The 26,115-nt window shown below is 44.8% G+C and overlaps 1 protein-coding gene across 1 annotated transcript in view; it reads left to right on the forward strand.

Moving 5' to 3' along the window:
- Positions 1-55: 55 nt before the first annotated feature.
- LOC147635533 (transmembrane 9 superfamily member 2-like) overlaps positions 56-26,115 on the forward strand; it is a 30,473-nt gene continuing 4,413 nt past the window's right edge. Inside the window, exons 1-6 of the mRNA XM_086802874.1 lie at positions 56-279; positions 1,602-1,642; positions 1,742-2,309; positions 2,626-2,763; positions 2,860-3,016; positions 3,113-3,597. Of these exons, the coding sequence (XP_086659000.1) occupies positions 98-279; positions 1,602-1,642; positions 1,742-2,309; positions 2,626-2,763; positions 2,860-3,016; positions 3,113-3,597 (1,571 nt within the window). The 5' untranslated portion in view covers positions 56-97. The remainder of the gene's footprint in view (positions 280-1,601; positions 1,643-1,741; positions 2,310-2,625; positions 2,764-2,859; positions 3,017-3,112; positions 3,598-26,115) is intronic.

Below are 26,115 nucleotides of genomic sequence, written 5' to 3' on the forward strand. Positions count from 1 at the left end.
AGCTTTTTTTTCAAAATTTTAATTTTGAGACGGATATTAAGAGGGAAGAAGTGAGAATAGGTGTGTGACGTTTTGTGTGTGCAGGGGTGACCTTGCCATGACTCTCTCCAGCTCTGTACCTAGGTTTCTCGCCATGGCTATCTATGGCCTCTTTTGCCTCTTCTTCTTCGTTTCACTACAGAGCCGCTTTGCCATGGCCAGCGGTTCTGATCACAAGTACTCCAAAGGAGATCCGGTCCCCCTCTACGCCAACAAAGTCGGCCCCTTTCAGAATCCCAGGTAACCCTTACAAACACTAAAATCTGTTCTGTGCTTGGCGAAAGTATGGTTGAAACGTTGTAGCTGTTCTTGGCGCATTTGCAACCGTCGGCACATGGATTCAGTGATTGATCCGAGCAAAAATGAAGTTTTTCGAGCAGTGGTTTGTGCCTCAAAGAAAATTTAGCCATGAGCCTCTCTTCTGTGAGCTTTCAATCCAAATGTAAACCACTTCTATACATACATGCATAATTTTTCTGCACATCTGCAGTATCTCTAATCCGCTAGGTCCAAGGATTATTGTTTTTTGATGTAGATCCATGCTTTAAGCTTGTAGATCTATGTAGTTAGCTCTAGTTTGTGAAAGATGATTGAACAACCCCGTGTAGACCCTTGCTTTATTCGTGTCATGTTGGTCCAGCATTGGACATATGTGGTAGTGATATTACTTTTTGGTGCCCTCGCCTGTTGGTTTGTAATCTGGGGAACCTTTTTGCCGTGTTAATACACAAGGAACAGTTGGTTGGTACCAACGGGTATGTAGCCCAGAGGTGCGGGCTTAGAACTCAGGTAGGGAAGGTCCTGAGCTCAATCCCCGCTGGCCACTCATTGGTCTTGTGGCCACGGCCACAAGTTCTAATTGACTGTGGGCAGGCATGCAAAAACTGCCTCCGGATGGGCATCCAATAACTCAAGGAAAAAATTGCACGGTGGGTTGGCGTTGCCCTTGATTTACTATGTTAGTCTCTGTGAGCAACTTTTTGGGGTTGCTCATGATTCACCATGGCAGAAAGGAAGGGTGACGGCTTTTTGTTGCTGTTAACAATTTGCCACTTTTTGAATGTAGAAAAAGACTGATGGGGTTGCTTATTTTGCCATGGTCGAAAGACGGACGGGGACATCCTTTCTCCATCTAGCTTGCCATAAGTGATGGTGCCTTTTTGCTAGTAATTTTGCTTTTTGTGCTTTCTTACCTTAGTACAATGAGATCTTACACCTTATCCTGAATAGGAAAGAGAAATTTGGTGTACTATGCAAATAACAAAAATCTACATGATGTCGCCTACTTCCATTGCATGGCATTGTTCAATGGAGTTTTGAGTAGTATTGGCACAACTCCTGCTTGTGACTTCATGCAACACGACCTTGCGTTCTATTCTGAAAAAGGAAGGGGGTTCTTGCTTTAGAACAACATAGGATCGGTTCATGACTTACATGGTGAAACCCTTAAAGGGGGAGGGGGTGATTCACATTACTGGATATAGGTTTTTTTCATTTGCTGCATTAGTGCTCTTTTTGGTCTGTTCAGCCTGATTTATGACTAGCTATTTGACATGATGCAGTGAGACCTACAGATATTTTGATCTACCATTCTGTTCTCCAGGTTCCTCTCAACTCTCTAATGTTTTCTGTTCATAAACTCCTGTTTTGCATGATCATCCCTCTTCAATTGGGAAATTTGGCTTGGAATTGGAAAATGCAGATCAGGTAACAGAAAAGAGGGAGGATCTTGGGGAAGTCCTTAATGGAGACCGTATGGTGCATGCAAAGTATCAGCTAAATTTCAGAGAGGACAAAGAGTTGGAATCTTTGTGCAAGAAGACCCTCTCCAAGGAAGATGTCCGTGTTTTCCGTGAAGCAGTAAAGAAAGATTATTATTTCCAGATGTACTATGACGACCTGCCTATCTGGGGCTTCGTGGGAAAGGTAGATGAACATGAGATGAAGTATCTGCTGTACATGCATGTGCACTTTGAAGTTTTCTACAATGACGATCGGGTGATAGAAATTAGTGTAGCCACAGATCGCAGCTACACTGTCGATATAACAGAAGATAAAGAGGTGGAAGTTGAGTTCCAGTATTCTGTTAAGTGGAAAGAGACAGATAAGCCCTTTGACAGACGCATGGAGAAGTATGCCAAATACTCTTTCCTTCCTCAACATCTGGAGATCCATTGGTTCTCCATTATCAACTCGTGTGTTACGGTGCTTCTTCTAACGGGCTTTCTTGCAACCATCCTAATGCGGGTGCTAAAAAATGATTTCATCAAGTAAGTGTGCTGGCCATGAATGTGATTTCTGCTGGACTCTCATCTTAGGCTTGATACACAACCTTCTGTGCCCATGCAATGTGGGTGGGTGGGGAGTTGGATGGTGGGCAAGATTGCTAATCCATCCCTGATGGCAGGCTTTGTGGATGGCCCCCTGCTGACAGGCAGGGGTTGGTCGTGTATCAAGCTTTTCTGCGAGTTTTGGAAAGAATGTTCATACATTTGAAGTTAGAATAATGTAAGCCTTGCATGATGTTTCGCTTTCATTGACTTTTGAGGTGTAGATTTAGTAATTGGGTGTTAACTTTACCTCTAGGTATTCACGCGATGAGGAGATGGCTGATGATCAAGAGGAAACAGGTTGGAAATACATTCATGGAGATGTGTTTAGATATCCTCCTCACAAGTCACTTTTCTGTGCTGTGCTTGGAAGTGGCTCTCAGTTACTGGCTCTGTGAGTAATTCGTTCTAATTTTCAGTTGCTGTAGCTGCCTAAAACTTCAAATTTCAGTAGTGAAACTTTATTCATAGGATCTTGTATGTCTTGCAGTGCCATTTTCATATTCATGCTGGCTCTAGTAGGTGTCTTTTACCCTTACAACAGAGGTGCACTTTATAGTGCCCTTGTTATGATCTATGCTCTCACATCAGGGATTGCAGGCTACAGTGCAGCTTCCTATTACCGGCAGCTTGAAGGAGTCAATTGGGTGAGCATTCTTACTGTATACCTATGCTGTATGCTTTTTCATTCTTTCCATACTTTTGAATCTTTGTTGAACCCACTTGTACTTTAATATATGCAGGTGCGCAACTTGTTACTTACAGGCTGCCTGTTTTGTGGCCCTTTGTTTTTGACCTTTTGTTTCCTGAACACTGTAGCAATTGCATACAATTCTACTGCAGCACTGCCTTTTGGCACCATTGTCGTTATACTTCTCATATGGGCACTGGTCACATCTCCTTTGCTGGTCTTGGGAGGGATAGCTGGTAAGAATAGCAAAGCAGAGTTTCAAGCTCCCTGCCGCACGACAAAGTTCCCAAGGGAGATTCCTGAGTTGCCTTGGTACAGAGGGACAATTCCACAGATGGCAATGGCAGGTTTCTTACCGTTCAGTGCAATTTATATCGAATTATACTACATTTTTGCGAGTGTTTGGGGCCACAAAGTGTACACAATCTACAGCATTCTCTTCATCGTTTTCATAATTCTGATCATCGTGACAGCATTTATTACCATAGCCTTGACATATTTTCAACTAGCAGTGGAAGATCATGAATGGTGGTGGAGGTAAGAGGTCTTTGCTTTGTTTGATACACAATTCTTTATCTCGAGGCAGTATGTTTTTTGCCATGTGCACAATGAAGGGGTAATTGATTGAGGTCTGATGAGGATTGCATCTGATTACCTGCATGCTTTGGGTGCTAGCATTAAATGTGCATTGTGCTTCAGCAACATCTTTTGAGCAAGGTTGACTGGCAGTTGTATCCACCAACTCGAAGGAGCAATCTCTCGTTCCCTAATCCCCAGTGTCACGTCAAATGTATGCTACTCTCCACTGGCTTCCATGCTTACACATGCAACCACTGGGCCGAGAAATAGAAGTCCGATTGATCGTGCATGCGGATGTAGAATGTCCACTAGATTTGAGCGTAGACATCAAGTCCCCAACATACCAGATTCCAGTTTACTAACACTTGGCATAGACATAGTCCCTTGCCAACAAGGTGTCAGTCCACATGACCCTTGGCGTAGACATAAGTCCCTTGCCAACCAGGCGTCATTTCCACTCTTACCACTTGCACTCCGTGTTGGTACTTTGACCACACACCTTGGGAGGAGAGGTGGGCTCAAGTGTGTAACACACATTAAGAATCACTCACACGCATAGATACCCTGGTGCTCCATAAACATTTTTGCTATGCAGAGTTTATAGGCATTTCGGCCATCAATAGTTTTACAGGCATTTCAGCCGCCAATAAAAATCCTCGATCCATGAGGTAATCATGGGTTCCATAAGTCCAATGCATCCCAAATGAAGGGAGCCAAAAAGAATAATCCATCCCAATAAAGGGAGCCATAAACAATGTTTCCTTGAAACCATCTCAAGGCAAACAACAACCCCACTATTCTCCTTGTTCAGTCATACAAGGGTCATTGAAAATCAAAAGCACCTCATAATAACTTGCAAACTCAAAGTTAGCTTTTCTTTGCCAAGTTCGATCCTGTGACGACGTGAACCCACCATGCTAGCCAAAAAATATTTTCCATATTGGTTGCCTTTGAGCTTGATAATAAGATCTATAAATCAAGCATAAATAGCCAATTCTATATAGAAGAGAATACATGCAATAAAGCCTATGATTCCAAAATAGATTCTAAGAATCCATAAATCAAATTTTCTTTTGCACATGCCTTGATGCATGACTGCTCCCATAAGTGGATAGGCCGGGGGTATTTAACTACACTAATAGCCAGTGTTTATACTCCAACCAGATCGTCTTCACACGAGTGAAAAAGCCAATGCTGTGATTCCAATGTAACTTCCAGTGTTTTGCTAAAACACTTGACCATTATTGTAATGAGACAATAGAATTGGCAACAACCTTCACACATGCCATTTAATCTACAAAACTATAAAAGAGAGATGTGCATAGCTGACATTGCATAGACGCCGGAATGGGTTGACCCCCCCCATCCCTTGTTGGAAATTATTTCATCCCCAGATGGACTTTCCCATGCACATTCATGCTTGTATCTGGCTCCATATGAAGCCTTGCATATGCATCTAGGCACTACATATTTTTTTGCCTATTTTTAGACATTATTTCAGATTTTTTTTGCATTGTCGGTCAGTCCTCTGATTTGCTATTGGCCGACCAGCTCCTCTCCCACCTATATAAAGGTGGCTAGGCTTAGCATCATTATCACCTCTCTTTTCAGCTTTTGTAGTGATAGGCAGCATCTACGGGACCTCCCTCATACTGCTCCACGTGATGTACTACCTTTTCTGGTGATATTCAGCAGTGATCTTCTTTTCTCCTTTATGCTTGCTGTCCATATACAGTGTTGTACAGTTCTAGCATCATTTCTTTGTGGGTATCACAGCATAGTACCCATTCTTTCATGGTATCAGAGCACGTAACATCTACAGGGACTTGCGTTTTCTATTCCCATGCTGCTGTTGACTGTTTACAGCATATAGGATGTAAACCGGCCTTCAGAAACCAAAGGGCGGTGGAACAAACATTTGCACATAAAACACTTCAACACCATTGAGGAACTAGAAAAGGAAAACAAACAGGGGGAGCTAGAGTGCTCCTGCAAATAGTACACGGACACCGATTGGCCCCAAATCGCAGTGGCGCCCCTTGCGGTATTTCTTTAATTGATTAAAAGAGCTTTGATTACAATATAAGGCTGGGAACTCAGCCGTCCCAGTAGAACTCCTGAAGCTTGCAAATAACCTGCATCTGGCTTCTTGTCCACACGGCATCCACAAACAAGTCCAGCCATTGTTCACATCGAAAGACTCTCTCACATTGAGTCTGCATATAGAAGCTTTCTCCCATGATCAGGGCTGCCACAACCATCCATAGCCTCTCACACTATGAACAGCATCACACCCTGACACATCCAGTGCTCCTGTATCACAACACAGACTCCCAAACTGTCTCTCAAAAGAGAACTCGTATCACAGCACAGCATACCATACAGTTGACACACCTGTACAAACCCTCTCTACCATCCAAGGGTGCTATCCATCTCTGTCATGGATTCCCTGTCCCTTGTCCTATCAGTAGCAAGGCTGTACCAAACATGTGTCCACTCCTGTACCTTCTGCCTGCATGTGACCTATCTCCTGGAGAAACTCAAAAACATGTTTCCTCGTCGAGAAACCTACGACCTGTTTCCACATGAAACCCTTAGGCCTGTTTCCCTTTGAAACTTCTGTCCTGTTTCTCGTACATCTAGTTGCCTGTTCCCTCATGAAACATCTGGCAACATAGAGATGCCCATAACTGTAAGTCCCACTGTTCCTTTCTAGCAGGAAGAAAACAATCTGCTCCATGAGCACGCAGCCATGCGAGCTTGCATCACTCCCATGCCAAGAAACATATTCAAGTGACCTGTGCTTGCAGCCAAAAACCCAAGCACATAGCTGAATTTGCAACCAAACAAAAACAGCCCATAATCAGTCCATAAACTGACCCAAAACAACCTTGTTGCAAGAGGGATTAGCACCATGTGCACCTCTGTAGTCTTGGCCACCTGAGCACCAAGAGAGAGAGAGAGAGAGAGAGAAAGCGCTGCAGTCTGCCTGTTTTCCACGAGCCAAAAAGCACACGCATGGCCTAGCTTTCTATGTGCCATCTGTACCCTGGAGATGTGCTGCCTGCGGCTGTACAAGACTGAACTGTCCCGCCTATACCTGCTGGACAGAACTGTCCTTATCTGCCTGTATGTACCTGTTCGTACAAGTTTACACCTGCACAGTAGGCGCCTGCACCTGCAGCACCCGTACCAGCCTGTACCAGCCTTCTCACAGCTGCTGTACTGTACGGCTATTCTCCACGCAGTCAACCGGTCTGCTTTCTCCTCTCTTCCACGCAGCCAACTTCTACGCAGCCACTCCAAAAAGCACATGTGCCTCCTCTAGGGAAAGGCGCCTCTTTTGCCTGCTAGCCCTCCTTTTACCCCAAAAAGCACACGTGGCCCCAATATAGCTTATGGGCCACGTTTTCTTCATAAAAGGCATTATAAATTACTTTAAAGGTTTTTAAAACCTTTTAAGTTAAATTTCCTTTGCCCCCATTCACACATGGGGTTATCCACACATGGGCTTCCATCTTCACTCCCACCTGATGCCATTCACACTGTCTACCATGTCCCCGTGCACATCTGCATCTTGTCCAGAGAAAAACACAGGGTCGTGACATACCCCCCTCTTGAAAAATGGCAAGCGTCCTCGATTGCACTCAATGGCCAGTAAAGCATCTCATGAGCAAAGATATCCCATATGGCAAAAACAATGGCCTTCCAATGCATCTGGATGATAGAATAATCATCCTGCACAATAAGCCACACTGTCCTCTTGCTTGTTCCTTCAGAACCTACAGCAAAAGTCTAAAACCAAATGGAAACACGTTAACTGTGTTAGCCAAAAACAAAACCATGCATCATTCTACATATGGCACACATATGCATGACACACATATGCATTCGCAAACAATATGCTCCTCAAAATGCTCTACCTACTCCAAAGTAACAGTCTAAGGGCTGCTCGCAAGCCTTACGCCCATGGGCATCCCGCAGGACCCACGACTGAAGGTAAAACATGAGCATATGCAAGCACTCAATGCATCCAAACACTACATCTACCAAGTACTTTCCCACATATGTCTCATGGCCATCCCGCAGGAGTCACACCCATGAACAGAATAAAGCACTTGATGCATCATACCAACATACATGCAGCACATGACACAATGCAGAGTATTTCCCAATGTATTCTCAATGGTACCAGGATCCAATGGCACCAGAATACAAAAATACCTCTACCTCAAAAAGTGTATGCATACATGCACAAACAAAGTTCGATCCATATTTCCATGAACCAAACCAACTCTAGGACTGCTCGCAAGACTTATGTCCTCCATAGAGTTATCCATAGTTGCAGTTAGAGTTCCAGGTGCGGCCGACTGTGAACCATACTCAACCATACCATCTCATGTGACTAGTACACAATATCATAGAAGTCCCATAAGCAGATGTACTGTCAGCCTAAGTACCTTCGGGTGAATACAAAGATGTCACCAAGCGACTCCTAGATAACAACTGAGCCTGTCTGTAACAAGGGAGCGGAGGTGCCACCCCCCTCTTGAGCATCAGGCAATACTCCAGACCTATGCTCTGCTGAACCTGAATGAGCCGTAACAAGAGTCGACTCCAACTCATAGGCATCAAGATAAAGCTGCAACTCCTGAGGTGAATCTGTTAAGTCACCCTCCTCCATCCACTTCGCATCCATCAGTGAACCTCCTCCATCCACTTCGTATCCATCAGTGAACAGCTCTTGAACTTCACAGGATAGCGACGGAAACTTTACCCTGTGCCTAATGTGCCAGTATATGCTCAGGAATAAGAACCTCGTCAAGTTCCTCTACTTCCATCCGAGCCTCATCTGATACATCCTCAGGCACCCAAAACCTGCTTGCACTCCACCCAAGTGGTAAGCACAAGTCCTCGATGAAGCATAGTAGATCACCACTGCTAAACATAGAAGGAAACTGTCTTCCGAACCCATGAAGCCTCCGTGAAGATACCACCGGTGACAAACTGTCAAAAGCCATAGCCTTCAACGCATCTCCTGCACCATAACACTTCAACTGCTTCTTGTTCCTGGCCGACTACTTCTTGTCCTTGGTGTCTTTTCTCCTGAACTTCATCTTCAGCTCTTGCTCTTCACCTCATATAGGCAAAGACACAAAATCTTGCACTGTGTCCTGCACGTCCTTTTCACTTTCCTCATGTTGAAGCTTTTGACTCGCCGCCTTGAGAAAGTCGACGATGTGTCCCGGCCAACGGAACCTTGAAAACCGGCCTTCAGAAACCAAAGGGCGGTGGAACAAACATTTGCACATAAAACACTTCAACACCATTGAGGAACTAGAAAAGGAAAACAAACAGGGGGAGCTAGAGTGCTCTTGCAAATAGTACACGGACACCGATTGGCCCCAAATCGCAGTGGCGCCCCTTGCGGTATTTCTTTAATTGATTAAAAGAGCTTTGATTACAATATAAGGCTGGGAACTCAGCCGTCCCAGTAGAACTCCTGAAGCCTGCAAATAACCTGCATCTGGCTTCTTGTCCACACGGCATCCACAAACAAGTCCAGCCATTGTTCACATCGAAAGACTCTCTCACATTGAGTCTGCATATAGAAGCTTTCTCCCATGATCAGGGCTGCCACAACCATCCATAGCCTCTCACACTATGAACAGCATCACACCCTGACACATCCAGTGCTCCTGTATCACAACACAGACTCCCAAACTGTCTCTCAAAAGAGAACTCGTATCACAGCACAGCATACCATACAGTTGACACACCTGTACAAACCCTCTCTACCATCCAAGGGTGCTATCCATCTCTGTCATGGATTCCCTGTCCCTTGTCCTATCAGTAGCAAGGCTGTACCAAACATGTGTCCACTCCTGTACCTTCTGCCTGCATGTGACCTATCTCCTGGAGAAACTCAAAAACATGTTTCCTCGTCGAGAAACCTACGACCTGTTTCCACATGAAACCCTTAGGCCTGTTTCCCTTTGAAACTTCTGTCCTGTTTCTCGTACATCTAGTTGCCTGTTCCCTCATGAAACATCTGGCAACATAGAGATGCCCATAACTGTAAGTCCCACTGTTCCTTTCTAGCAGGAAGAAAACAATCTGCTCCATGAGCACGCAGCCATGCGAGCTTGCATCACTCCCATGCCAAGAAACATATTCAAGTGACCTGTGCTTGCAGCCAAAAACCCAAGCACATAGCTGAATTTGCAACCAAACAAAAACAGCCCATAATCAGTCCATAAACTGACCCAAAACAACCTTGTTGCAAGAGGGATTAGCACCATGTGCACCTCTGTAGTCCTGGCCACCTGAGCACCAAGAGAGAGAGAGAGAGAGAGAGAAAAAGCGCTGCAGTCTGCCTGTTTTCCACGAGCCAAAAAGCACACGCATGGCCTAGCTTTCTATGTGCCATCTGTACCCTGGAGATGTGCTGCCTGCGGCTGTACAAGACTGAACTGTCCCGCCTATACCTGCTGGATAGAACTGTCCTTATCTCCCTGTATGTACCTGTTCGTACAAGTTTACACCTGCACAGTAGGCGCCTGCACCTGCAGCACCCGTACCAGCCTGTACCAGCCTTCTCACAGCTGCTGTACTGTACGGCTATTCTCCACGCAGTCAACCGGTCTGCTTTCTCCTCTCTTCCACGCAGCCAACTTCTACGCAGCCACTCCAAAAAGCACATGCGCCTCCTCTAGGGAAAGGCGCCTCTTTTGCCTGCTAGCCCTCCTTTTACCCCAAAAAGCACACGTGGCCCCAATATAGCTTATGGGCCACGTTTTCTTCATAAAAGGCATTATAAATTACTTTAAAGGTTTTTAAAACCTTTTAAGTTAAATTTCCTTTGCCCCCATTCACACATGGGGTTATCCACACATGGGCTTCCATCTTCACTCCCACCTGATGCCATTCACACTGTCTACCATGTCCCCGTGCACATCTGCATCTTGTCCAGAGAAAAACACAGGGTCGTGACATAGGAGCTGTTCACTTGCTGCGTTTTCTTCATCAGTAACTTGCGTTTTCTTGTGGAGCCGCGTTTTCACTCGGGACTGCCTCAAGTGCTGTGTTTTTTCTTCCTACAGAGTTGCTTTACAGTCTTTACTACTGGAGAGTCATTCTATTCTCTTCTCTTTCTAGTTCCCTCCCACCCACCCTCTCTTCTAGCCTTTCTAAAGGAGGCTTGGGCTCTTGGAGGTGATGGCTTTTGGAGATTACCTTTCTCCCCTCTTGGGGATTCTCTTCTCTTCCCCTCTCATCCCTTTGGATGAGTATCTTCCTTCCCTTGTGCTATTTCATGCTGATGCTATTATTGCAGATTTTCTCTCCTCTCTTTCAGAGGAGGATAGTGGTTCTTCTACAGAGCAGGTGGATGATTTTGTTGAGATATCCTCACATATTCTGGAGCTTCCTACTTTGGCGGTTTCTCTCCTGGCAGTTGCTTCTCCTTCTTATGTTTCAGAGGAGGCATCTTCCACTATCTTGGAGCCTGTTCCTACTTCGAACCTGGCAAATTCAGCTATCTCTGATGATTAGTTCGTTCCAGTGGTTGTTTCATTTTTTTCCTCTTCAAAAGAGGATTCTACTTCGATCCCGATATTTGTTGTAGATATAGAGGAGGTACCACATTTTTCGGAGCCATCTGTGGTTCCATATCCTAAGGGCTGCTCTCTCCAGTTTGATCCTGGTGTTTTGTCTTCGAGATCTTCTCGTGGCTTCTTCTGGAGACTTTCTCGGTATTGAGATGTACCATATCTTCGTGAGCTTTGTGCCTTTTATGAGGAGGTTGTTCCTTCAGACTCTTTGGAGGATTTTTTGTAGCGTACCGGACCTGGTCTACCCATCTGGTGCTGAAGAGGAGGTGTTGGAAATTATTTCATCCCCAGATGGACTTTCCCATGCACATTCATGCGTGTATCTGGCTCCATATGAAGCCTTGCATATGCATCTAGGCACTACATATTTTTTTTGCCTATTTTTAGACATGTCAGATTTTTTTTTTCATTGTCGGCCAGTCCTCTGATTTGCTATTGACCGACCAGCTCCTCTTCCACCTATATAAAGGTGGCTAGGCTTAGCATCATTATTATCTCCCTTTTCAGCTTCTATAGTGATAGGCAGCATCTACGGGACCTCCCTCATGCTGCTCCACGTGATGTACTACCTTTTTTGGTGATATTCAGCAGTGATCTTCTTTTCTCCTTTATGCTTGCTGTCCAATAGAGTGTTCTACCTTTTTTGGTGATATTCAGCAGTGATCTTCTTTTCTCCTTTATGCTTGCTGTCCAATAGAGTGTTGTACAGTTCTAGCAGCATTTCTTTGTGGGTATCACAGCATGGTCTTACTCTCCCCACTAGAGATGTCGGATTTGTTAGCAGTCATCTCCTTTTTGTACATATTACTCAGTGAGGGCCTTTGTTGTGGGTGTGTCCGCCCAGGAGCTTTTTCCCATTTTTTCCATGTTTCTTCTTATTTTTTTGGTTGTGGAAGCTGTGTTGTGCTAGTTGACTCCTTCTGTGCTTGCCATCATGGAGGTGCTTGTGTGAAAATATACCCAAAAGGGATTTAACCCAACCCAAAAAGAGCCACTTTATCATTTATATTATTTATCTGCTGGCCGACCAACACCTTGCCTTCATATAAATATGAGGCGCCTCCTAAAGCTCTCCAACTCACAAGTACTGATCGGCTGGGCGTCTACTCTAGGATTGCTCATCAGTGTTTTACTCTCCTTGTCCTGTTGGATTGATCGCCCACTTCATGACAGCACTTCAGCGTCCTTTTGTACCGGTTGCTAGTGTTGGAACAGGCCGCCTATAAACAGGTGGAACCCTTCCTTGTTGCTGTTGAACTGGACGCTTTCATCTGCAGTGTTCTGCTACGTTTTATCACGAGTTGTTGCTGTTGGTCCTTTGTGCATATAGCTACGTTTTTCACCACAGCTTACTTCTGCGCTTACATCTCAATTCTACATCAGGGATACATCAGCGCTTGCTTCTCAACCCTACATCAGGCATATATCGACGCTTACATCAGGCTTACTTAGGGATATTGTCATTTACGTTTTTGGGATAGTAGCCTTCTCTGCTCGTTCGGAGTCTCACATAGAGCTCCTGTACTGGACTTCATCTTCTATATACATATCACCATTGCATGCTGTGTGATTTGCTCTGATCTTTCATATATTTGGTCCTTTGGTCTCTTTTGCCCTCACATGGTATCAGAGCTATCGTGAGCAAAAGGATTGAAGACCTCAAGAGTACACAGCATGGATCGTCTCCCCTCGATTCCGGAGGATCATCCTTTCATATTAGATATTGACTCTCCTTATTTTGATTTAGATCACACGGAGGATGGGACTCCTCATGCATTGGAGAGCCCTGTTCGAGGTCTTTCATTGGGAGACGACCAGCCTATTTTTACTCATTCACCCTTTACACCCTTGGCATATGGTTTTTCTTCTTTGAGCTCATTAGCCGTTACTTCCAGAGAAGGATACATGCCCATAGCCAGTGTGCCAGTATTGGACCCAGGTATTCAGTCTCAACTGAAGAGCTTTGCTTCTCATTCTAGCTGACAAATTGGACTTCGGTATGGGACTTTTTCTCAGGAAGGACATGTACCTCCTCGGTCGTTCGGGGATCCATCATCATCCGTGTCGGTGACCGCGTCAAGTTCGTATGTGCCTTTTAGTATATATGTTCCTAACTCTACCTGGGTATCTTCTTCTGTAGCACAGGTTCAATAAACGGTACCATCAACTACCCTCGATCCTTGGCATTTTGTGAATCCAAACAGAGGAGGGTCTAGGAGTATAATTCTCTCTCCGACTTCTGGTGTTCAAGGAGGTAACACTGTTTTCTCCTCTGGTTCACTTTTTGTTTCTACTCCTAATGTGTTATGGAATACTGCTCAAATTCAAACACAAAATCCTCCCTCCCAACCCATATCTCTTCCTACTAGCGTTGGCATGCAGTCGTCATTGCATGCACCTCCTTTGGGTCTTGCGTATGGGTTCTACCCATCCCAATTATCTTTCAGCACTATGCCCTCTGGCATTGCGGTACCACCTAGCATTCCGGGGTATTAAGTGGTTTACTAACCCATCTCTGGCACTGGTGTTTTTCTCAATTATGTGTCCTCTCCAAGGTTTGTGCTTCAACCAGGTATTCCACCTATGCTGAGTACCCAACACTTTATTCCATCTTATGGAGAACCCTCGACAGGTCCTACACCTATGTTTGGTCCTGGTGGACTTTCTGGTTTCCCTCCTCAAAACTTACACTCCGGATATGGATGGCTTGTTCAAGAATCACTTGTATATATAACTGAATTTCTCAATACGTCTGATCCCGATATGCCAAGATTATAGACTCAAGAAGAAGATGATCAACTAGTTGGGGAAGAGCCACAAGGGAAAGGCCTTGTGAGAACAATGGATGTAGCATTGCGTGAGAAGATTAATAAATTTTGTATCTTAAACTCACATGCCATGGAGAAATGGATCGAGAGATATAACTTGGTGAAGGCTAAAAGGGACCAAGCTCGATTGAGTTTTAGAAGGAGTCAAACAACCCGCACACTACCGTACCCAACAGAACTTGCACTTCTTCCAGACTTTCCTTCTAATAAATGGCTCGAGCAAACCATACTACAAGCTAAATGCAATGGTGAATTAATAAGTGATGAGGAGGAGGAGCTTGCATATGGTTGTGATTTCCATGTATGTGAGTTAGAGATATCTACGCATTTGTCTTTTATGTTGTGCTTTCGTGAATTTATACAATAAAAGTACGTATTTATTGTGCTTTTGTAGTATCGTAAGTTTGGGGCAATTTGATCACGCGGATGTCACTTTCGAGTAGAAGGAATAGATAAAAAGAGAACAACATTTGATTGTGGTGTGAAGGTTGATTTCATGCAAGAAAGTTGTTCAAGTGTAAGTGATGGCAATACTGAAGTAGGCATGCTAGATTATTGTGGAACAATCCAAGATATTATCAAGGTTGGATTCAAAAAGTTTGATATGTTTATTTTTGATGTGAAATGGTTCAAGTTGGTAACTCAAGGGGTGCAAGTAACTGTACGCAAAGACAAGTGTGGATTTCTTCAAGTAGACCGCACAAAGATATGGATTGACCAAAGGGACACATTTGTGCTACCACAGCACTGTGAGCAAATCATCTTTGTGGAAGACCCGACAGATCATAAATGGTTGTTTGTGATCCAAATAAATCCACGTGGAAAACAAATATTTGAAGAGGTGAAAATAGTAGTTGATTGTTTGCCAGATGCTAAGGCACTCCCACCAAATCATGTGATGATTGAGCATACACCACTAAAGTAGGTGAGGCTCACACGGGATTAGGATCGGATGAAGGTGTACTCATTGAGAAAGTACATCTTGAACGAGAAACATACACTAGAGATAATCCAGAAGAAGAAGAGATTCAAGCTGAGTATGATCATGATGCATCGACAGCTCTCATGCTAGAGCTAGAAGAGGACAACGACATGGATGAATTACCTTCTACTACTACAAGACAACTGGCTCCACCAATTGACAACTGGCTCCACCAATTGACAACAATGATGGAGTATTTCTAGAAATAGATTTATTTGGAGCCATGGATCTCGTTGAGAACAAGCAAGTTGATGATGAAATTTAATTTCATTGTAAAATAGAGCACTTTCTTAATTGCACCTTAGTGATGAGGAGGAGGAGCTAGCATTTTTCTTCCTTCAAAGACAGCGTGATGGAAGTTATACCCTCCTCTCTCCCTCAGCTCCCCCCCCCCCCCCCTCTCTCTCTCTCTCTCTCTCTCTCATAGACACATATACTTGCAAAGAGGTAGAAAGAGAAGGCTAAAACACACCCCAGGATGGGAACTAGCAAATATAATATATAAATTTATTTATTTTTCAAAGAAAAAATTTGACTGTTATTTCGATGACTTTTTCCACGCTTATTTCGACACATTTTTCCACATATATTTCCACGCGTATTTTGACGCCTATTTCAACGCACATATCGATGACGCGACCAGGCATGGAAACTAAGCATCGAAAAACAATGACTCTCTTGTAGTGGATGATCCTGAGTGGTTAGATTTGGATAGTAATAGTGACTAAACACAAAATAGCTTGGTTTAGCACTCACTTGTTGTAGTCATTATATGATGATTTTTAGTGTTATTTGGTGGCTAAGCCTAGAGTAGTTAGGCTAGCATCCTTATGTTATGGTTTCAAGATTTGTCATATGTATTATTCTCTCATATTTATACATAACCCCATTTTAGCTCTATAGAAGTGTATGATTTCTCTCTCTCTCTCTCTCTCTCTCTCTCTCTCTCTCTCTCTCTCTCTCATTGTCCAAGCCAAGAGGATGACCTAATCGTCAAAGTTGTTGAATATCGGCGCCTTAACGCCGATTATGCCACCACTGGTTCTGCCAAGTTCGAGGAAGATCAGGTTATCACTTTACTAAACAAGTTGCCGCCTAGCTTCTTTACTTTTGTCACACAGACCATTAGTTTAGAACCTATGCCTAACCTATATGAGTGTGAGTGTCAACTCTTGCGCTTCGCTTGGTTGCATGACCAATTTCATCCCAAGATTCCTCCACTCAAGAGGGAGCCCTTGTGTCCAATACCACCTCTACTCAAAAAGGACAGCAAGGGAAAGGGAAAAACAACTTAGGAAATCAAGGCAAAACTCCCGGCAACAATACTGATTCAAAAAATCTTGCCTCAACACCCATTCCCCATTGGCAAAATATTTCCAAAAAGAATAGACTTTGTACTTATTGCCAAATGCCTGGACATTTTGATGATGAGTGTGTTTTTAAAGCCAAGGAAAATAGAGGCAACACCTCCAACCCCACTACCTCCACTCGCCAAAACAACCAAGGTGGTAGCAATGCCCCAAATTGGAGATCCAGAGGGGGTAGTAATCCAGCACCTACTTTGCCAGGATTCCCTCCAAGGACTCAGCAACAAGACAATGGTTCTACTTGGCCACGTTCCTCTCAGTGGCGATCCACTAGTCAGGTTGCTCAAGCCCCGCCTTCCTAGTCAGTTTCTTTCACCACCCCTGAAGAGATGTCCATCCCGGCCCTTAGCCAATATTGCACAGGTCACATTTAAAAGGTTGATTCTAGCCACTACTCGAGAAAGAAGAAACAAAGACCTAAACGAGGCCATCCGCGGGGTAAAGCCTCTGTAGTCATTCAGATTTGTCAATTACCTGACAATCCTTCTGTGCCCATCATTGAGGCCCATCCAACTCTTCCCTGTGGTCACCTTGTGACTTGGGTAGTTGACAGTGGAGCTCCTCACCATATGGCACGCAATGCTGACATTTTCATCTCTGAGCGTCTCGTTAAGGGAGAAGTTCGACGTGGCAACAACACAATGATGCCCATAAAATCCATTGGCATTGTCTTATTTGACACCAACACTGGCCCCAACCAGGCTACCTTGAACAATGTCTCTCTTGTCCCTAATTTAGGTCTCAACCTTCTTTCTGTATCCCAGTTGACCTAACTCGATCATGGTGTTTACTTCAACAAACGTTGTCAAGGTAATTGATGAAACTACCGGTCTTGTTGTTGCTAGAGGTCAAGCTCAGAAGGATGGTTTGTACCGAATGTCTACTTTTCTAACTGAGCCATCTTCTGCTGGTTCAGAGTTTCATCGGGTTTGAGCTTATGTGACCCAAGCTCCCTTCGACATTGAACGACTATGGCACTTTCGCTATGGTCATCTATCCTATGCCACACTCTATGAGCTATCTTGAGACAAGTTAGTTGAAGGTGTACCGAGCCTCAAATTGACAAAGGATGTCTGTCAGCCCTGTCAAATGGGTAAGCAACATCGCTCCCCATTCCCACAACATGCTACTCATCGTGCTTCAGGAATCCTGAGGTTGATTCATTTCGACTTGAGTGGCCAATCCCCAACCCCTTCCTTGAATGGATCTCTCTACTTCATGCTGATTGTTGATGATTATCCAAGGTACATGTGGGTATATTTCCTAAAGCATAAATCCGACACTTTTTTCCAATACTTTTCCACATGGGTTCAGTTAGTCACTAATCAAATGGGCGTCTCAACGAATGACGACAATCCGTCTTTTACTCAATCTGGCTGCTCACCACAAATGGCCAATTTGTCAGATGGATGTTAAGAGTGCCTTTTTAAATGGCATTCTCAAAGAGAAGGTCTACGTTGACCAACCTCCGGGTTTCTCGCTTCCCGACCTTGAGGACAAAGTCTTTTGCTTGCATAAAGCTCTTTATGGGCTTAAGCAAGCACCCCGAGCGTGGTATTATCGCATCGATAATTTTTTTCACAGCCAAGGTTTTCAACCATCTCACTGTGACCCCAATATCTACATTTACACTGATCAGGGGATGGTTTGCTACCTAGTACTGAATGTCAATGACCTGATTATTTCAGGTTCACATCAAGCCAAAATGGCTGATATCATGGCACAGCTCAAACGAACTTTTGAGATGACTGATCTCGATCTTCTCTCATATTTCCTTGGCATGGAGGTGATCCAACATCCTGATGCTATTTTCGTGTCTCAACAGAACAACTGTCTCCAACTCATTACTTCCTACTTTCTTAATGGTGCTATCCTAGTGGCTACTCCATTGGATCCCACCTCAAAGGAAGTGGACTCACCTCCACATGAAGAGCGAGCCTACCGACAAGTGGTTGGGAAACTTATCTGGCTCACAAATTCTCGTCCTGATATCTCCTATTGCACATCCATTTTAAGTTAGTATTTCAATGCTCCTAAGGGGCCACATTGGAGTTCAGCAATGAGGGTTGTTTGCTATCTAGCAGGTACCTATTTGTATGGACTTCACTATAGTCGTGGGATCACCCTGCGTGGTTACACGCAGGGTGATCTCGATTCTCGACGTTCTCATGGTGATCTCGATTCTCGACGTTCTCATGGTGGTTATTTGTACTCCCTTGGATCTACCCCTTTCTCTTGGTCTAGCAAAAATCAGGACACCGTTGCAGGTTCTTCCGCAAAAGCCGAATATCGGGCCCTCTACGACGCCACCATTGAGGCTATGTATCTTCGTCAGCTTCTTTCCGACATGCGCGTCCCCATTGACACCGCCTCTACCATCTTCGTCGACAGTCAGAGTGTGATTGCCGTTGCTGGCAACCCTATTTTTTCTAACCGTACCAAGCACGTGGGTGTCCATTTTCATTTTACTAGGGATTAGGTTGAGCTTGGTACCACCCGACTCCAGTACATTCCCACGGTAGACAACCATGCAGACATCCTTACGAAGTCCGTCAACCGCCCCATTCTTGAGCATCTTCGCAATCAGATCGGCATCGGTCCACCACCATCATCCTCCGCACATTGAGAGAGGGATCTTCCTCTCCCTTCATATTTCTTATCATTTTTGTATCGGACACATGAGTCAGTGAAAACCCCATTAGGGTACGACTAATGTGAAAACCCACTGCATTGCATTTTTTCCCCCATCCTGCATTCCCTATGCACAGCATTCTGTTTTTTGTGTTTGGGATGCATGTATGAATGAAAATCCAAAAACGGGCATTCATGCATATGAAAACCTCTTGCATTGTGGCATTCTTCTTGAACCTCCCAATCCCAGAAGCCTCTACTCCGGTCTCAAATCACATGAATCCTCATCTTCGACAACCAAAGCTGTTTGTAGTGATTTAGCTTGTCAAATCACATTCTCATGCAATTAAGGTCAGGGAAACATATTGGAGACAGTGCATCCAATCACCTAAGATCTTCCTATCAAAAGAGTGTTGGTTCAGGCCACTCAGCGAGCACTCAATTGAGTGTTTCAGCTTAGAGGAATCTAACTCTATTTTTTTTTTGAAAAAATTCATCTAACTTAAAAAATAAGGTTTGGAAAAAAAATATAATAAGAAGATACTTAGAACACAAGATAGTAGTTGTCTTTCTCTCTCTTGGAAGGAGCGGGGTGAAGGAGGCGCACAGCCAGGACTGTTTTGAGACTGTTTATGGACTTGTTTGTGGATGCCTAAGGGTTTCATGCGGAAATAGGTCGTAGGTTTCTCGAGGAAACATGTGTTTTTGGTTTGTCTAGGAGATAGGTCACATGCAAGCAGAGGGTACATGAATGGACACATGTTTGGTACAGCCTTGTTGTTGATTGGACAGGGGTTCGGGAATCTATGACTGAGATGGATAGTACCCTTGGGAGGCAGAGAGGGTTGGTACAAGTGTGTCGACTGTATAGTATGCTGTGGTGCGAGTTCTTATGGGAAACAGTTTGGAGTCTTTGTTGTGATGCAAGAGCGTTGGATGTGTGAGGGTGTGATGCTGTTCACAGGGTGAGAGGCTATGGATGGTTGTGGCAGCCTTGATTGAGGGAGAAAGCTTCTTGTGTGCAAGACTCGTATGAAAGAGACTTTTGATGTGAACAATAGTTGGACTTGTTTGTGGATGCCGAGTGGACAAGAAGCCATGATGTAGGGTCTTTGCAAGCTTCAGGAGTTCTACTATGACGGCTGAGTTTCTAGCCTTATTGTAATCAAAGCTCTTATAATCAATTAAAGAAATACTGTAAGGGACGCCACTGTGTTTTGGGGCCAATTGATGTTCGTGTACTGTTTGTAGGAGCACTCTAGCGTCCCTTGTTTGTTTTCCTTTTCTAGGTCTTCAAAGGTGTTGAAGTGTTTTGTGTGCAAGTTTGTTTTTGCATAGTCCTTTGGTTTCGTCTAAAGACCGAGGCCGGTTTACAAGGTTCCGTTGTCGGGACATCGTCGACTTTCTCAAGGAGGCGAGCTCGTGGTTGCTCTGGTCAGGACAATCGCCCTTTGGTTTCATCTGAAGACGGAGGCCGGTTTACACAGTGGGAGCTTGAGGGTTTACTGATTTTTGGTGCTGATTGGAGAATTCGTGGACTGTTCGTGACTTGGAGATTGGGTAGAAGGCAGCCATCACTGTTGGACAGCCACCTTGCACATTGTTTGCAGCCTCTTCTTCATTTTTTTTCCACCGACCCTCCCTTCACAAGACCTTGTGAACCCTTGAGATGGTAGATTTGCTTGAGATGGCTGAGAAGTACGTGAAGATCCCCACTCTCCCCACATTCTCGGTGGATTGATAGTTGGACGAGACCAACTATGGCATCTGGAAGGTAATGATGGAGTCTGTCTTGGAGTCTTATGACTTGGCTGATTTCGTTGTGGTTCGTGTTCCATGGCCAGAGTCGGAGGACGAGGAGCTTTTACCTTCCACCAGGAAATAACGGGAGGCTCAGGCACAGTTATGGGATCGTGTGAGTTCTTTCATCTTCCTTAATTGCACACCCTAGGTGATTAATCATATCAAACACATGACGTTGACCAGAGGGATTTGACAGCACTTGGCTTCTCTGTATAACAGGGTATCACCCATGAAGCAGATTTCCTTGGAAGTGTTGATGCGAGTGATGGATCCTACAAAGTCTTCGACGATGCGGGAGCACATCAACAAGTTCCAAGCTCTTCAACAGGAGGTTCTTCAAGCTGGGAAGGAGATATCTTCAGAGGACATGGCCATCACTTTGCTGTTGCATCTGACTCCTCAGTACTCAGCTTTCTATTCTTGTTTGATCACCAGTGGGAGGCTCAGCACCATCTCATGGGAGGAGCTTGTGCCTATGGTTTTGGACCAAGAAGAGTGTTTTACGAAACCTCCACAGGGTGGAGGTTTTGAGGCCTTGATTGGCCAACGGTCAAAAGGTCATAACAACAACAACAATAAGGGCAAAGGGAAGTCTTCATTGGAGAAGTCTTTTGAGAAGAAGCCCGAATCAAAGCGTGATGCTTTGAAGGTCGAGCGGACTTATAACCATTGTGGCCAGAAGGGTCATCACTGGAGGAAGTGTTCTTAGCAGAGTATCGAGAAGAGTGTCGATTCTTCAGTTGTTGCCAAGATTCTAGCTTTTGTGCACTTGGAGATTATGGACACATATGCTTCATCTTCTTCGAGCAAGGAGGCAGTTGGTTTCACCGCTAGGGATACTCGGCAGTGGATTCTTGATAGTGGTGCTTCTAGGCACATGATTATTATTACAAGATCTTCGACGACAGTCAGGTCGCCTTTTCATTGGCGACAATTTCACTATCCCGATTCACAGTGAGGGCAGGATGGAGATTATTCCTGATGGCAAAGGGGGGAAGCATTGCTCCTGTGTTCTTTATGTCCCAGCACCTGGTTTTCATCTTCTGTTAGTGCATGAGGTTTGCAAGATTGGTATTCGGGTGGAGTTTGATGAGCATTTTGTTGCTCTACGGGACGAAGCAACATGCTAGGTTGTATGGGAAGGTGGAGTGGAGAATGGGATCTACAAACTCGCAGCACTCTCTTTTCTGACAAGCACTCAGATTGGTGATTCGTGGCATTTCAATTTTGGCCACCTGAATGTGGATGCACTGCAACGGGCTTTTCGGGACCAGATGGTGGATGGCTTGCTAGATGTTGGAAGCAGGCAGGGACATTGTAGTTCTTGCATTTGTGGTAAGTAGCACAGGGAATCTTTTTCGAAGCAAGTTACTAGGTGGGCTTCGAAACCTTTGGAGTTGGTACACATTGACTTGTGTGGACCTATGAGACCCCATCCTTGGGAGTTTCTTTGTACTTTATGCTGCGTGTTGATGATTGTAGCAAATTTACATGGGTTTATTTTCTTTCCTAGAAGAACCAAGCTTTTGCTCGATTCAAGGAGTGGCATGTTATGGTGGAGAAGGAGTCTGGATTGTGTGAAGACTCTTTGGGCTGACAAAGGAGGAGAGTTCTCTTCTAATGCTTTTGTGTGGTTTTGTACGAAACATGGCATCGAGCGGGAGCTGGCCAATACAGGCTCGCCTTCAGAGAATGGAGTAGTTGAGCGTAAGAGCCGACAGACTGTGATGGAGATAGTGAGGACGATGCTGGAGCATCTTGTTGGAAGAGAATGACTCAAACACAAGAGCTTGCAGCCAAGGAAGTGCAGAGGAGATAGAGAAGAGTGAGAGAGAGAGAGAACTCACACAATGCTCAAGAATATCTTGATGTCTTGATGAGGCTCAAGGGAGACCTCGTATTTATAGTGATACAAGGGTAAAGTTAGGGTTAGGTCTAATATGGGCGGGCGCCCAACTTATGGGGCGCTCGGCAGACCAAATACAAAGAATGCCGTTACAAGGCCCAAATGGGGGCCAAATGTACAAGTAAATATATGGCCGCGAAGCTCTCGAAAAGAGCTACGCGATGATCAAGGTCCGGAGGCGAAACTGGGACTTTATACCCAACAACCTCCCACTTAGAGGGCCAGTGAAGCTCCTCTAAGTGAAGCTATGTAACTCCCACCCGCTGTAGACACATATCAAGCTGTGCTTTTGGCAAACTTTTGGTGAGAGCATGTGCAGGGTTCTCATGAGTGCCAATCTTGACCAAACTGACCAAACCATCATCTAGCACCTGTCTGATGAAGTGGTACCGTACATCAATGTGTTTGGTACGAGCATGAAACATGGCATTCTTAGCCAGGTATATGGCACTCTGGCTATCACAACCAAGGACCGGAGCCCTCTCTGGCAATCCAAACTCTGTGACAAGGCGTGCTAACCAAATGGCCTCCTTAGAAGCCTCTGTGACGGAGATGTACTCGGCCTCAGTAGTAGAAAGTGCTACTATCCTCTGGAGTCTAGAGCACCAAGAAACAGCACCACCTGCAAGAGTATAGATGTACCCACTAGTAGACTTGCGGGTATCAGAATCACCTGCCATGTCTGAATCACAATAACCCTGCACCTCAAGTGGACCTTTACCATACATAAGGCATTTCTTCTGTGTCCCCTTCAAGTACCTCAAAATAGACTTTATAGCATCCCAATGTGCTTTGCCAGGGTTGGACATAAAACGACTGACTACTCCCACTGAATGAGCAATGTCTGGCCGTGTAGCAACCATAGCATACATAAGAGATCCACAAGCAGAAGCATAAGGGATCCCACGCATAGTACTGGCTGCATCATCATCTTTTGGGCAATCATCCTTGGATAGTTTAACATAGGGCTGCAATGGAGCACCCAAAGGCTTAGAATCAGCCATGTTAAATCTATCAAGGACTTTCTGGATATACTTCTCCTGCGAGAGGAAAAGCAACTTCTGTGCTCTGTCCCGTCTAATCCGAAGACCCAAAATGTGTTCAGCTGAACCCAAGTCCTTCATAGCAAAAGCTGACTTCAGCTGGTCCTTAAGAGCTTCCAAAACGCTCTTATTCTTCCCGGCAAGAAGCATGTCATCAACATACAGCACAAGTATCACTGGGCTGCCATCTGCATCAGTTTTAGTATACAAGCAATGATCTGCATGGCTACGATTAAACTTCTGGTTAAGCATGAAAGCATCAAACTTTTTGTACCACTGCCTCGGGGCTTGTTTCAGCCCATAGAGACTACGCTTCAGCTTACAAACCAGATGTTCTTTGCCAGGAATGACAAAGCCTTCAGGCTGCTTCATATACAGCTCTTCATCTAAATCACCATGTAAGAAAGCTGTCTTTACATCCATCTGATACAGTTCTAAATCCAAAACAGCAGTGAGAGCAAACAAAACACGAAGGGTGGTCATTTTGACCACAGGAGAGAAGACCTCCTGAAAATCAATCCCTTCCTTCTGAGCATAGCCCTTAGCAACAAGGCGGGCTTTATACTTAGGCTGGCCGTCAACTGTCTTGACTTTGTACACCCACTTGTTAGGAATAGCCTTCCTTCCTTTGGGCAACTCAACCAAGTCCCAAGTGTCATTTGCATGTAGAGACTTAATCTCCTCCTGCATAGCATGCTCCCACTTGTTTCGGAGTTCACAAGACTTAGCCTCTTTGAAAGTAAGAGGCTCACCCTCATCTGTAAGCAAAACATGTTGCAAAGAGGGATCAAAACGCTGAGGTTCCCTCCGAAAACGAGTAGACCTCCGTACCCAATGATCATTGGCTGGTTGGGGGTCAATATCGGGAGGAATCATAATTTCAGCATCAAAAGGCTGCGGGTTTTCACGAACAGCCTGATTTTCAGCATATAGGGGTTGCTGCCCTACACCTCCAGGAGCATGAAGCGGCTGTCCAACCTCTTCTGGCTCAAATATCACGGACTCATTATGTTCAGCCCTTTGTGAAGCATCCTGGGGCTCATTTTCAGCATCAATGGGTGGCTGCCCTTGCTGAAATTTGACCTTTTTCTGATCACCATGAGAGGCACAAACATTACGGAGCAGCTTTGCCTCATAAAATACAACATCCCGGCTGCGAACCACTTTGTTGGTTGATGGCAACCACACACGGTAGCCCATCTCACCTTCATCACCGTAGCCAACGAAGGTGCCCTTCTAGGACTTAGCATCAAGCTTGTTCCGGTCTTCCTTGCGGATATGCACATATGCATCACAACCAAAGATGCGTAAGTGGTCATATGAGGACGGTTTGCCAGACCAAACCTCCTCAGGGATCCACCTTTCAAAGCTGTGTGTGGAGATCGATTGCAAACATGAACTGCAGTTTTCAAGGCTTCTCCCCAAAAATCCTGAGAGAGATTAGCTGTGGACAGCATGCATCGAACTCTTTCACACAGTGTACGATTATACCTTTCAGCCACACCATTTGAAGAGGGGCTATAGGGGGGTGTAAGTTCCCTCTTAATGCCATTATCATCTCAAAATTTCTGAAATTTAGTACTAACAAACTCACCCCCATTGTCAGTGCGTAAGCATTTAATCTTCACTCCAGTTTGAGTATGAACAAATGCATAAAACTTTTGAAATGCAGCAAAAGCATCATCCTTAGATTTCAACAAAGTGATCCATACTTTTCGTGAGTGATCATCCACAAAAGACACAAAGTACTTTGAACCTCCTTTAGATTTAATGGGCATGCTGCATACGTCAGAGTGGACCAAGGCCAACTTTTCAGCCTTGCGAGAGGCACGAGAGGAGTAAGAACTCCTATTCTGTTTCCCATACAAGCAATCATTACAAAAATCAAGCTTGCTTCCTTTTGCATCAAACTTGTTCAAGGAGGACAAAATGGAGAGACCCTTATGGCTCATGTGGCCAAGTCTCTTATGCCAAAGCTCCATGTGGGAGCGTACCTCTGCAAAAGCAATAAACTTACCAGACAAAGCCTGACCATGAAGGCTATATAATGTTCCTTTCTTGCATCCTTTTGTAATCAGCCTTGTGCCTTTGGTCAATTTCCATGTGCCATTTCCAAATATGGCCGTGTATCCCAAGGCATCAAGCTGGCCCACAGACAGGAGACTGGTTTTCAAACCAGGCACATACCTCACATTTGGCAACACAAACTCACTACCATCCTGCAAAGTCAAATTCACGGTGCCCATGCCTTCAATATTGCAAGCATGATCATTCCCCAAGAACACCTTTCCTCGGGAGCCTGC

Source organism: Cibotium barometz, chromosome 9 (genome assembly GCF_041138505.1).
Source record: "Cibotium barometz isolate CiBa-2024 chromosome 9, ASM4113850v1, whole genome shotgun sequence".
Lineage (NCBI taxonomy): Eukaryota > Viridiplantae > Streptophyta > Polypodiopsida > Cyatheales > Cibotiaceae > Cibotium > Cibotium barometz.